Here is a 14228-nt window from a genome sequence, read left to right on the forward strand (position 1 = left end):
CTTCAGCCTAGGAAAGAGGCGCCTGAGAGGGGACATGATTGAGACATACAAAATTATGCAGGGGATGGACAGAGTGGATAGGGAGATGCTCTTTACACTCTCACACAACACCAGAACCAGGGGACAACCACTCAAATTGAGTGTTGAGAGATTGTTGAAAGAGTTAGGACAGGCAAAAGAAAATATTTCTTTACTCAGCATGTAATTAGTCTGTGGAATTCCTTGCTGCAGGATGTGGTCACATGTGCCCCCATGTGAGGTGCTCAAGCACACTCCACCCATGCGCAGAGCATGTGTGTTGAGTGTGCTTGGGCACCTCATGCAGTGGTGCTGCTTTTTGAAGGACTCCAGTAGGGAGGTTCTGCCTCACCTGCCTCCCCACTCACCACACGTCCCTAGGATCCTGTAATAAGTTACAATCTGAAGCATAGCACAGCTCAGGAGGGCACAGAATTGCTAAGTGCTGAAAGCATTTGTAGGCCCCAAAATTGGATGTAAACCTATATCTAGCAGACAGTGGTAATTATGTTGGATTTATAAAACTTGCAATTTGGGGTGGGGGTGGATTCACTAGAGCCGTAGCCAGATCATTATTGGCACAAAACTTTTCTATTTGGTTTCCTTGCAGGGGGGAGGGGCTGGGGGCTTAAGCAAACTAGAACTCGACTGCATTCAGCTATCTCTTTGGTAGGATTGCAAAAGTGGGAAGGACATTATTGTTAAGAATATATACCACTTTTTTCAACAGTCAAAAGAAGTTCTCAAAGCCATTTGCATAGCAAAAGAATAAGAAACTGAATCTGTGTTATTGCAGTCTTTTAAAAAAAAAAATAGAAGAGACTCCAGCAAAGTCACAGAGAGGAATTCTCTGCTGGGATGAAGAGACGTTGTGTCCTGCTCTCCCCGTCATGAGAGCCCCCACTTCAAAATGTGCCTCTTTGCCCAACTAGTGGGGTAATGTGGAGTTTAATCCACGGCTGCTTCTTCCCTGAACTAGGATTCCCAGAAAAAGGCTGTTCATGATAGCTGAATACTCTGTGCTCTTGAAAAGAGGTTGGTTAGTATAGCCTGGCAGCTCAGAGACGGAGCTGCCAGTTGGGAACTTGCCAGTTCAAATCTCACCTCTGCCGTGAACTCACTAGGTGACCTTAGACCAGCCACCCCCTCTCAACCTCGACTGGGATATTTGTCCTACACAGTGGTTGCAAGGGCAAGATAATGCCCATGAAAAGCTCTGCGCCCTCGGAAAGGACTCTATAAATATTATTATTCATTACTTTACAAATATGTATTCTGCAAGTTGATGTTTCCAATCCTGCAAAAACTGAGGGTGGCCTGTCAGTGGCATTAAACTGCTATTCAAATGGAAAAGTAAACCATTAAAATGGCAGCAAAAACTCCAAACAAGAACCAGAAAAAAATGGGCTCCTATTATATATTGGCAACCTTCAGTCTCGAGAGACTCTGGTATCGCTCTCTGAAAGGTGGTTCTGGAACAGCGTCTAGTGTGGCTGAAAAGGCTAATTCGGGAGTGACAATCCCTTCCACCCCGGGAGCAAGTGCAATCTGTCCCTGGTCGTCTCCCTGGCTATGGGCCTTCCTTCTTTGCCTCTTTGCCTCAGACTGTTGGCCAAGTGTCTCTTCAAACTGGGAAAGGCCATGCTGCACAGCCTGCCTCCAAGCGGGCCGCTCAGAGGCCAGGGTTTCCCACCTGTTGAGGTCCACTCCTAAGGCCTTCAGATCCCTCTTGCAGATGTCCTTGTATCCCCCTTAAAATCTCTGCGGTCCACTAATATGCTAAAATTACCAAAGGAGGGTGTTAGAGCTGATGTGATTTTGCATTTGTGCTCTTGCTTAAAGACTATCTTGCTGGATTAGACAGAGGTTCCCCTGACACATCATCCTTTACACAGCCTTGGCACTGGATGCTCTACCAACAGTTGGCAGGTGTACCACTTTCTGCCCACCCATGCTATGAAATCCAAGGTACAAATTGCCTTCCTGGATTGAACTAGGGTCTGTCAAATCCAGTGTTTGCAAGAATCCACATAAAGAGCTTTGTCACTATATAGTCCACCAGGAACTGGCAAGTTGACCTGCTTCCTGCCCGTCCCTGCTTTATGAAATCTGCTGCTGGTTCTTCTAACTTAGACCATACATCCCAGAACACCTCTCTTCTTTCTTCAAAACCCACCTGATCTGCAAAGGTTTAGGCACAACAGCTTTGCCCCCAAACTGTGCTGTGACTAGGCGGAAGAATGTGTGACTGAAATCTCTGCACGATCTTTCCTTGTCTTCCACACCTCTGATTTTCACTGTTGCCTTGTCCACCTAAAGTTTTAGATTGTGAGCTCCTTGGGGCAGGGACCTGTCACCCTCATTCTTTGTAATGGGATGTTTAAATAGATGTTGTTGCTATATAAATAGAATAATAATATTTAGAATAATAATGCGATCTTAGCAATGTTGGCAGGTACTGAGGGGCACACTAAGAGTTAGTACAATTCTGTACAATTAGTACTAACAATTACAATTCTGTACAATTAGTACAAGAGTTAGTACATTCTGTACAATTAGTACAGAATGCGGCGGCCCGTGTGGTCACCGGAGCCAGGCGGTTTGACTCTGTCAGCCCGCTTCTCCGGGGGCTGCATTGGCTGCCCATTCGTTTCCGGGCCCAATTCAAGGTGCTGGTTTTGACCTTTAAAGCCCTATACTGCTCTGGGCCAGGATATCTTAGAGACCACCTACTCCCGTACAATCCGGCTCGCCATCTCAGGTCATCAGAGAAGGCCTTTTTGCAAGTGCCGCCACCCAAGGAGGTCCGGGGGGTGGCTGCAAGAAATAGGGCCTTCTCGGTAGTGGCACCAACATTATGGAACTCCCTTCCCCTTGACTTGAGAATGGCTCCCTCTCTTGAGAGCTTTCGGCGAGGCCTGAAAACACTGTTGTTTAAACAAGCCTTCTGATTTCTGGCCTTCTTAACTTTTTATACATCTTTTAGTTTTACAGGCTTGTTTCCTCGGTGATCTGCTCTTTTACTCTTTTAATCTGACTACTGTTTTTATGGCCCTGTAGTGTGTTTTTAAATGTTTTTATCTGTCTGTATTAATGTTCTTTAAATTTTATTGTTTTTAATATGTTGTTAGCCGCCCTGGGTCCCGTTAGGGAGAAGGGCGGGATAAAAATAAAGTTTTATTATTATTATTATTATTATTAAGAGTTGGATTCTTGAGCTCTACCACCACCAGCACCCAGAATTTGTGGTGAGATGTGGTGAGAGAATGTGTGCTTGGAAGCATTCACATATTCACACTCGCAATGAACAAGGCTGGGAGCTCTCTTCCAACAGTGTTGTGATACTCTGGCTATTTCTTGGAGTTGAGAGACATGTGATTGAGATGCAATGACAGTGCAGAGTACTGGGCTACGTTCTTGAGGCTGGGTGGCTGGCTTGCACATAGGGATAGTCATTGGAGTTTGACAAAGCTGTTTGTGTGCAAACTGATGTATTGAACTGGGGAGGTCCAAGGTATTCAGAAGTGATGTGCGGCGGCAGTAAAGAAGGCCAATTCTATGCTTGGGATCATTAGAAAAGGTATTGAGAACAAAACGGCTAATATTATAATGCTCTTGTACAAATCGATGGTAAGGCCACACCTGGAGTATTGTGTCCAGTTCTGGTCGCCGCATCTCAAAAAGGACATAGTAGAAATGGAAAAGATGCAAAAGAGAGTGACTAAGATGATTACTGGGCTGGGGCACCTTCCTTATGAGGAAAGGCTATGGTGTTTGGGCCTCTTCAGCCTAGAAAAGAGACGCCTGTGGGGGGACATGATTGAGACATACAAAATGATGCAGGGGATGGACAGAGTGGATAGAGAGATGCTCTTTACACTCTCACATAACACCAGAACCAGGGGACATCCACTAAAATTGAGTGGACAAAAGAGTGGACAAAAATAGAACAGACAAAAGAAAATATTTCTTTACTCAGCGTGTGGTTGGTCTGTAGAACTCCTTGCCACAGGATGTGGTGATGGCGTCTGGCCTGGACGCCTTTAAAAGGGGATTGGACAAGTTTCTGGAGGAAAAATCCATAACGGTTTTCAAGCCATGATGTGCATGTACAACCTCCTGATTTTAGAAATGGGCTATGTCAGAATGGCAGATGCAAGGGAGGGCACCAGGATGCAGGTCTCCTTATCTGGTGTGCTCCCTGGGGCATTTGGTGGGCCGCTGTGAAATACAGGAAGCTGGACTAGATGGGCCTATGGCCTGATCCAGTGGGGCTGTTCTTATGATGATGGTCTCAAAGCAGTGGAACTAAGGCCATACGGAATATTTGGTGGTTCAAAATTTCCAATCAAAGCTTGAGATCTTGATAAGCTGGAAGACTCTGTGTGGTTTGCACTTTGCTGCTGATTTCTCCTTTCCAAACTGGTAAAATGTTTGATTCCACCCAGCAGGCATCTGGTACTGAATAGGTCATTGCCATATTACACCTGACCAATGATGTCAATGTGTTGGCTCATCCAGTCAGATTTGACCCAAGGTGATGGTGCTGGTGGCAGCTGAGAGTGAGGGCAGCTTTAATGAAGTGAATATTTTTGCTGGGACTGCCAACAGGTTGCAAAATGGGGGACAGTGGTTGGCACTGCCAAAAATATTTATGGAAAACTGTAGTTTGGGCGCTATAGAACTGGTTTGGTGTGCAGGGTGAGGGTGGCTAGGAGGACAGTCTGAAGTGGTCCTCTGGCTGTCAGAAACACATCTGCCCCCTCGACCATACCTGCTTGAGGAGCTGCACAATGCGTCTCTGTGAAGAGCCATGAACTTGTACTCTGGAACGTCAGGCCTCTGACTCTGGTGCCACCAACCGGAGAGCTAGCTCTGTGAGAGGGGGCTTGGGGGAAAAGATGGCCGTCTCTTACCATTTCCCCTTTTTGTTCTTTTCCAGAAAGATTTGGCATATCTGCAACAATGGCTGGAAGCATTTGTCACAAATTTTGAGAAGATCATCGCTGTACATTCGTTGGAACCAAGAAGGTAAAGCTTTCTCCTGCAAGCCCAGCGCAGCTAAATGATTGAATGCTTGGCACACAGAGTTGAGCTCTGGTACCTGAGGGTGAGATGGACAGAGGTGGCTGAATGAGAATATATACCAGGGGTGGCTAAATGTGCTTAACACAAGAACCATATATGATATACTCCAGATGTTTGAGAGTCACAGAATTTGAGAGGCATTGAAATTCTTAAATGTATTTACTCACCATGAACATTAAACTTATGTTTTAATCCAGTGGACTCTCAGTTTATACCTAGTAAATAACACAGGCCTAGAAAATTGAGGGTCAGAAAAGTTTTTCCCAAACTTTATGGTGGTTTGATATGAATTTGGGGTGCCAATTCCAAAAATGGCATCCATTTTGCCCTATCACATCTAGTTTTGGAGATATAGTATAGCCTCATTAGTGAATGGTTCAAGCAGCTTCCTCATGAGGAAGCCATGGTGTAGGCTTCCTCATGAGGAAGCTGCTTGAACCATTCACTAAAGAGGCTATGTTGTGTCTCCAAAACTAGACATGATAGGGCAAAACGGATGCCATTTTTGGAATTGGCACCCTAAATATACACAGGAATTGGTGTAACTTTTAAGGAAGCGAAATGTGTGTTGGCCTGTGTAATTATAAAGCTCAAAAATTATTAAATTATCTTTTTAAAGTAATTTTGATGCAAAAGGGAGCTCAGCCAACATATTTCTGAGAGCTGCAGTTTATATGTCAAAGAGCTCCGTTTGGCTCCCAAGCTGCAGTTTGGCCACCCCAATATATACATACAAGAGGGGTTCCATAGCAAAATGTAACAGTATGCGCAACTTCCTGTAAGACCTGCTGACTCAAACGTGTCTTGGATTACAGTTTTGGGTCGCAAGATCCAGTATTCAACAGACCATCTTGCCTTTCTCTCCCTCTTTTGCTCTCTGCTTCCAGTCCTTTAGCCAGTTTTTTCTTTGTGTCTCCAATCTCTTCCTCCCCCCCCCCCCTTTGCACATAGTATGTCATGAAGAACAGTTCCAAATTTTGCTGGAATAACCTTGAAAATGAAACTGGAAAACCTTCCCAAAAATTCTAAGTCATAGTCTAATCAAGGTATCCTGGATGCAGCATGTGCTGTGACTCTCTCTCTCTCTCCCCCTCTCTCCTCCCCCCATTCATTTTTCTCTTTCTTTCCAAAAGTGTCCTCCTCTGAAGTTCAGTACTCAGAAATTTCCATATTCCCTGTGGGTGATTCTGTGTTGGCTACATTTCCTATTGGCATAGATGTGAGGGACTTTAGAAATAGATTATATACGTACAGTACTTCCATATAGACTATATGTGTGCAGCAGCCGTCAGGATGCCTAGCTGGCAGGACTGGGCTGCTGCCTGTTGGTGACTACTTCTGTGTAACTTTCATTTTTTGTAACAGAGACATAGACATTATCCTCCCTCACTCTGACTTGGCAACACCAGCTGTTTGATAGAAGTTGCTTTGCTTACTACTGGAACTACAAAAATCTGCCCTGATTTTTCATTTCATTTTATTTCAGCATTTCTGTTCTGCTCTTTCAGTCCACAAGAACCACTAAGGTGGCTTTCAAAATAACATAAAACAGAAAAGAGTATTAGATATTATGACTTCCTTTGCACAGACTTTGGTTGCCCTCTTTCAGCATCCTTTCCAGCTCTATGATTTCCTTTTTTGTTAAGGGACAGCCAGAACAGTTCACAGAATTCCAGATGTGACCAGGCCGTAGATCTGTGTCACGGGGCATGTGCCTGTGGGCATGGTGGGAAATGGCCTTTTTCAGGGGGAAAAAAGGCAGTTCTCCAAACAAGAAGCAGAAGTCGTGGCGCTGACTTGGTGCCATCTGTATCTTCATTGCATGGGAAGGGCTGCAGTTTGCCCAACAGGTGAACTGGGCCTCGTCAGGCCAGCTGACCAAACTCTACTTGGGTGTTAGCTGGTACAGCAGTCTCTTTCCGAATCCTGCTGCCGTATGCTGAGCAACATGGGCGGGGGAGGCAGCCTTGTAAACCATGCAAGGTCCATTTGGAGAAGCCACTGGCGCCAAGTCTTCCATCTGACCCCCCAGCTCCCTCTCCCCTTTCTTCTCTCCTGTTTGCACTTAGCACAGAGAGGGTGCTGATTTCCCCACTGCCGCCTTACCAACGGCAGTGCCTGATGCAATCGCTGCTGCTTGAGACGGTCCATCTGCAGAGCAGTTTCCTGCCCCCCTTCCACTCTCTTTCCCCTTTTGCGTGCATATTTAAGAGAGAAACTAGGTGCTGGGCTGGAAGGACTCTTTTTGCCCTGTTGTGCAGAGCGATATTTCTCTACTCTACAACCACCTTTCCCAGCTGTGCCTCTGCCTTTGCTTTGTGGAATACCACAGTCTGGGTGCTACAGGTTGACCTGTGTGATGATGTCAGACGTGTGGCCTTGCCCTTGGATAGGGGTCCGGGTTGGGAGAACTTAGCTTCTTGCTGCTCTGGTGTTATGATTGGTATATGATGCAGAATTTCTGTTCCTACACACTATCAGTCTCCCTCCTTGTGAAAACAGGTTTTAAGATCTCATGGCTGTAGCGAGGTTTGCAGGCTTGTGAAACCCAGCAAAACTAGACATCCTGAGAATAAGCAGCGCTTCTCATCCTCACAGTTGCAGAGACAGGGTTAAAAATGCATAAAAAGTGTCTCAACAGATTCATGACATTGAACCAAAAGCTGACAAAAAGTGTGAATCTTGAGGAGAGTGGGCCTGTGTGTCCTTACTTCTGCCTCTAACCGCCTTGTTCCTAGTCACAGTTCCTTTTCCTGGACCAATATTATGTGACTTCACTTCTGAAAGCAAAATTGTGTAACAAGGCATGCCAATCTGCTGCAATATTCTGAGAACAAAACGAGGAGTCTTTGGAGCAACGTTTTTGAGTCAATGTCTTTTGCACCAAACGTACAGAATTATTGATCGACTCACTACACTTCCAGGCTGCCTTTCTTCCAAAACGCATGATGTGGTTCACAGTTGAAAATAAATGGCTTGCAGTCTTAGGTTGTGTGATACACAAGGTGTCACGTATGAGAAACCACCTCTCACTCTGCTGCAGCCGGACGGAATTATCACTCCTGTTTTGCTATCATTTGAGTGATCTCATTTGAAGTAAAGAACACTTATTAAGAACTACCTTCCTATTGTATCTAGTTAGAGGTCTTCCATTATATCCAACAGATATGCATGGTAGTGTTTTTAAATGAAAATTGTAAAGAGAAAATCGTTGCTACAAAAGAGATCCTTCTCTGCAGTAGGTTGTTACGATTTCCTTTCCAAAGTGTTGTCAGTCTGTGGAATTTCTGCACTTCAGCTACTGAAAGTGTTTTTCTGAACATGGAGTTTAATAGTCCATGTAGATTTCCAGGGATTTGCACCAACAAGATGAGCGGTTGCTGGCAGGCTTTCAGTAAGAACCTGATCCCATGTATGTGATATGTGTGCTGTAAAAACACAGCAGCATACTTGTATCACACAATCAGCCTGGTTACAACTTGCATCTGGTTTTGTTAAATGAATGGCACAAGGGAGAAGCCTAAACCCTGTCACCCAGTTTGGAGAGGCCATTTTGGAGCCCTTCACAATCTACAACAATACTCTGGTTTTTATGACCCTGAGAAGCTTGGTATCGTCAGCAAACTTGGCCACCTCATTGTTTACCCCTAACTCCATCTTGCTTCTGAGCAAGCTAAAAAGCACCTGTCCAAATACAGATCCTTGGGGGACCCCACTTCCTTCCACGGTGAAAATTGTCCATTTATTCTTACACTCAGCTTCCTATTCTTTAACCATTACCACAAAAAGATATGTCCTCTTATTCCATGACTACTAAGTTTATTCAATTCTTGGAGGAATTTGGTTGAAAGCTTTTGTAAATCCAAGTATACAACATAAACAGAATCACCTCTATCCACACTTCTATCCAACTGTAGAAGGTTGGTGAGGCAGGACTTCCTTTTGCAGAAATATACTGACTCTTCTTCAGCAATACCCAGTCTCCTATTTGCTTAATTGTTTTTTAATTATACATTTCGCCAGTTTACTGGGAACAGATGTTAAGGTGACCAGCCTTGTACTTTCGTGGATCCTTTCTCAAATTGGCTACCTTCCAGTCCTCTAGCATGAAGTCTAATTTAAAGGAAAACTTACATATTTTTAATCAAGATCCACAATTTCACATACAGTACTTGGGTGGACGTCATCTGGACCCAGTGGTTTGTTAATGTTTGTCAGTTAGCTCTAGAACCTTATTCTTGTCACTTCTGTTTGACTTGGTTCTTACATCTTTTGTCAGAGTTTGTGTTCCTTTTTGTTCTCATTTTGGAAATGTATTGCTGAACTTCTCTTTGACCTTTGTTAGGGCCAAGGAAGAAAAGATCTCCCACCTCCTTTTCTGAATTTCTGCAGAGAGTAGTCAGTGGAAGCCACATTTAGATTGGGAGCATGGCCTGGGGAGAGAGGGAACTCTACTCCTACACTGTTTCCCAATTGAAAATTGCCTCCCTAGCTACTGTTTGACGCATCAAGGTTTATGCCTAAATTTTCCCTAATGGGGCAAATTGCAACTAAATAAATTTATTTTTTTCACCAGGAAAACAAAGGCAAATGAGTGAATCCCTTCCCTCTCCTAGTGCTGCAGTTCTGATCCAACTTCTCTGTTTCTGTTGCTGTTGCTGGAAGTTTGATATAGAGATCTAGTCACCTCTAGTTTGACCAGCTTCTCTTGAGGCTGAAAACGTTTATGCAGTTCTGTGATGTGTGTAGCTTTATATTTCATGAATCTTGCACTGTACTGACATCATCTCAGGTTTTTGTGGCCAATCTTTGCTGCACTGGAACAGCATCATGGAACATTATGTAGAGCTTTCTAGATCTGCAACTTCCTCCCTAATCACTGCTGTCATGATACTGCCTGGTGGCTGTTTGTTCATCTCATAGCCTTGAAGGATGTTTAGTGTCTCTGACAGTTCCGTTTTAAAAAGTCCTCTAAGGAAGTGGATGGCTCTTTCCACTTTCCCTCCAATGATTAGCCTTCTAGATCTCTTGCCATAGTTGGAGATGCTCCTGAAACTGTGGTGCTAGGTAGACCAGAGGAGAGCTTATCTGTTAGACTCATTTGTGTGTTGTCACTCAAGGCAGTGTATGTATAGTTTTCTTGTGATATGTTATCTCCGCAACTCCACAGCTGAGTCAGATTTCCCTGTGCTAGTTTAGAACTGTGTGGTGTTTTCAGCAATTGCTTCAATGGGGAAAGAGTTTGGAAATGTAATACTTTTTCATCCCTGTTCTAGGCCTGAGGAGTCTGTCTCTGAGATTCCACTACTCCCCGACAATGTCCTCCACTTGCTCACCCAGCAGCTGACATACTGCGTTTCCCAGATTTCACGTCAAGATGTGGTTGAGGTAGGCCTCAACCAGGCTCTCCTGCTTGTCAAGTTCTTCATCATTATTTGCAGGTATGTGGGTTGAATTGCCCTGGGCGGGGGGGGGGGGTCTGGCTAGGACTGGTTTTTGTATTTTGAATGTGGTCCAGTTGCCATAAAGTGATTGTGCAGTGTTGGTTTTACAAAGAACCATTCATACAGAAAGTGTGTGTGTGATGGAAATCCAGCATTTTTTTAAACACTTCAGGGAATCAAGGATTTACTAGTGTGTTTTCTGACTTTTCTGTACAAAGACACTGAAATTAAGCAAAAACTGATATACAGGTCCAGCCTAGTTATACACGGATTTTTTATACAGGAATTTGACTCAACAGGAATGGCCACTACAAATGAGAAGGTATGTGCTGATCCCTGGAGAAGGGGAAAAATGCATCCCTTTAAAATCAGTTTAACAATAGCCTTCTTAATGAGGGGGGGGGGGAAGCTGGCTGACAATCCATCAATCCTTCTCTCTCCAGGCGACCCCTCCCTTCCCCTGAACATGTGAAAGAAAGGTGAATGCTTTGCATTGGTGAAGGTAGGGGCTGCGTGAAGTGCCTTTCCAAGTGCTTGGAGGATGACTGATTGATGGATTGTCTTCTTAATGACTCTTATCTTACATCACAAAGGTCAGCAAGGCTGTTTTTAAATCACTGGAGCAAAGAAACTTTGTTTTTTAAATTGATTTGCTATAGTGTGTTTTTTGACATCCACCTGAGTGCTTGGAAGGGAACCCACACGAATAGTGAGGCTCAACCTGTAGTAACATTGGTTCATTAAAATATGGTTTTAAAAATGCCTTAACAATGCACTCTGTTCCTTTCTGATCTGTTTCTTTCTTATCTCTTTTCCCTACTTGAATTCTAAGAAAGAAGATGAGGTAGTCATCTCTTCTCAGGCATCCAGTCTTTTTTTCCCTGGGAATGGTCAGGCGTGAACCTGAGATATACCTGAATATAGCGGAGTTCTTAGAACTTGCCCGCATGCAAATCTTGGGCACATCTGAGGAGCCTGTCTAGATGTGGTTCATTTGGTTTCTTAACAGGCTGAGTTGGGGGGAGAGAGCACCTGAAATCAGACCTTTTGGCCTTTCAAACCTATATCTAGCTGGGACTTAATCCTCTCTCTGACTGAGGCATTCAATTTTTCCTTCCCTTTCTAGCAGGGTGATAGACTTAGAAAGGGGGGGGGGGTGAATAATGTTGCAAAGAAGAAGGTGGGGGGCAGAGCATTGGCTCCCCCTAGCAGCTGCCCTGCATAATCAGAAATTTCCCATGATATATTTTGCAGAGTAGCAAAGGACACTGGAATGCTATTCAGTTCTTATCACCTACCACCCGCCTTCCCCTAAGAATATTGCCAACCCTTGCAAATGTTTGGATTTCTTGTAGAGGCAAGTTCCCTGGTTGAGGATTAGATTTGAAACTGGTAAGGCAAGGTATGAAAACCTAGAGCTGAAGAGGCTGTCCTTTCCAGAACTTGCTGTGGGGCACGAGAAATGTAGAATGGAAATGCATCAAGTATAGGAATTTTCGTGATGGCTTCTTTACTTAGACTGACATGGGAATTTGTCTGGTTCTTATGTGTTACTTCAAAAGCACTTATCTGCTGAGTGCTCGTGTGTTGGCATCCTTCAGTCTCGGAAGACTATGGTGTCACACTCTGAATGGTGGTTCTGGAACAGATTGTCCTCTCCAGTGCGTGAAGCCTGGGTAAAGTAGGTATGGAGGATAGGCTGTTACCCATGCAGCAAATCCCCCCTCTCCACGTCGCTGAAATGGTCCAATGGAAAGGCAGAGGCCAATACAGTTGGTTCCAGCGGCGTTGCAGGAGTTGCCAGAACGTGACTGTGTTCAGCCATGAACTGCCTCAGGGACTCCGGCTCCAGATTTTGCCTCGAGGTTGACTCCTGAAGCCTTTTCCATAACTGGATGTAGCCACAAGGCAGTGGAGGTTTGGGATCAGAGTTTTCCTTCTCTCAGATGAGCTGCCTTCCCAGGCTGACGAGTCCCATCTACCCGGTGGCTGTTTAGTCGCCTCTTACGACAAGTACAGCCAAACTGAGGGCCTATTCTTATCCCCAGCCCCCATATAGCACATGCTGAGTGCTATACATGTGTAAAAGAGCTGGTGAGCCTTTAGGAGAGGAGAATCCAACCTACCTATATTTTCAGCAACCCCCTGAGCCCAAGGAATGGGGTGATCATATGAACTGTGGAATAAGTAGAGTCTCGGGATACAGGACTGGGGCCAGAGGTTCCTAGAAATTGCAAGACAAAATATTCCTAGCCAATAACAATGAACATGGTGAGGAGGACAGAAAAGAAGAGGGTACATCCTTGCTTGGGACGGGCTTGCTATCTAGACAAGGGGAGGGAAATGGAGGCTGAGTGGATTTGGGCATCGTGTACGGGTATGCCCAGCACTTAACTAGTGACTGGTCTTTCCTACATTTTGAATTCTTGGATGCATGAACAATTTTTTTTCCCTAAGGTATAGAAAATGAGCATTTGTGATGAGTAGAAATGAACATTTTTGTAGGTAAAACTTGTGAAAGTTTATACAGTTGTCAAAGGCAATCTTTTGAATTGCGAGTGTGCGCTTGGTGTATGTGTGCCCGTGTACATTCATTACAAATATATTGGTATATATTGGTAAGGATGAAAGAGAAGAACCTTAGTGGCTGCTTGAAACCTGCAAAAACCTAAACTTAGCCCTTGTCTAGTAAAACCCAAATTCACCTAGGTTCTACTGTTTTATACAGTCATTGTTTAGGGCAGGGGTGTCCAAACCCCGGCCCTGGGGCCACTTGCGGCCCTCGAGGCCTCTCAATGCGGCCCTCAGGGAGCCCCCAGTCTCCAATGAGCCTCTGGCCCTCTGGAGATTTGTTGTAGCCCACACTGGCCCAATGCAACTGCTCTCAGCGTGAGAGCAACTGACCTCTCGTGTGAGCTGTGGGATGAGGGCTTCTTCCACTGCTTGCTGTTTCACGTCTGTGATGCAGTAGCGGCAGCAAAGGAAAGGCTAGCCTTGCTTTGCGCAAGGCCTTTTATAGGCCTTGAGCTATTGCAAGACCTTCATTCATTTATATAAGTTCATCTTTAATATATTCATTTCTGTAAATTTATTCAAATTTTAAATGTAAATTAATTCTTTTTATCCCCAGCCCCCAACACAGTGTCAGAGAGATGATGTGGCCCTCTTGCCAAAAACTTTGGACACCCCTGGTTTAGGGCATCACAGCACATGGTCATGTCCCCATGGATATGGCTGCGTTCTTTTTTCGGTTCTAGTATGCCAGCCATGCTAGAATTTTTCCTACGAGATTAGAGCTAGAAAAAATGGCTGCCATTATTCTTACCTCCCTTCTGCCTCTCTTCGATAAAAATGAATGCAGGAACCTGTCAAGAATATGGCGGCCTCCGTAGTGTATGCAGTTTATGGTGACAACATGGTGACCTCCGTACAATTGATTTTAATGACAGGGTGCCATTTTGTATTTTTTAAAATAACTGTGCTGGAAGCATGTTAGCAGCATGCTGGAAGCATCACTTCCACTTTTTTCTAACGATAAAAAGCATGCAACCTAAACTATTTCCCTGGGAGACTGCCATCCCTACACTCCCTACTTTTAAGCAGTTCAGACATTCTTAATTTGTAAGGGGGGGTGTGTGTGCACGTGTCTGTGCTTCTGCCTTTGTTCTAGGGACATGC

General features: G+C 44.6%; 1 protein-coding gene across 1 annotated transcript in view; it reads left to right on the top strand.

Moving 5' to 3' along the window:
• Positions 1-14228, top strand: part of NBEAL2 (neurobeachin like 2) — a 158704-nt gene that overhangs the window by 59170 nt on the left and 85306 nt on the right. Inside the window, exons 2-3 of the mRNA XM_066631445.1 lie at positions 4961-5049; positions 10383-10547. Of these exons, the coding sequence (XP_066487542.1) occupies positions 4961-5049; positions 10383-10547 (254 nt within the window). The remainder of the gene's footprint in view (positions 1-4960; positions 5050-10382; positions 10548-14228) is intronic.

Source organism: Tiliqua scincoides, chromosome 5 (genome assembly GCF_035046505.1).
Source record: "Tiliqua scincoides isolate rTilSci1 chromosome 5, rTilSci1.hap2, whole genome shotgun sequence".
NCBI lineage: Eukaryota > Metazoa > Chordata > Lepidosauria > Squamata > Scincidae > Tiliqua > Tiliqua scincoides.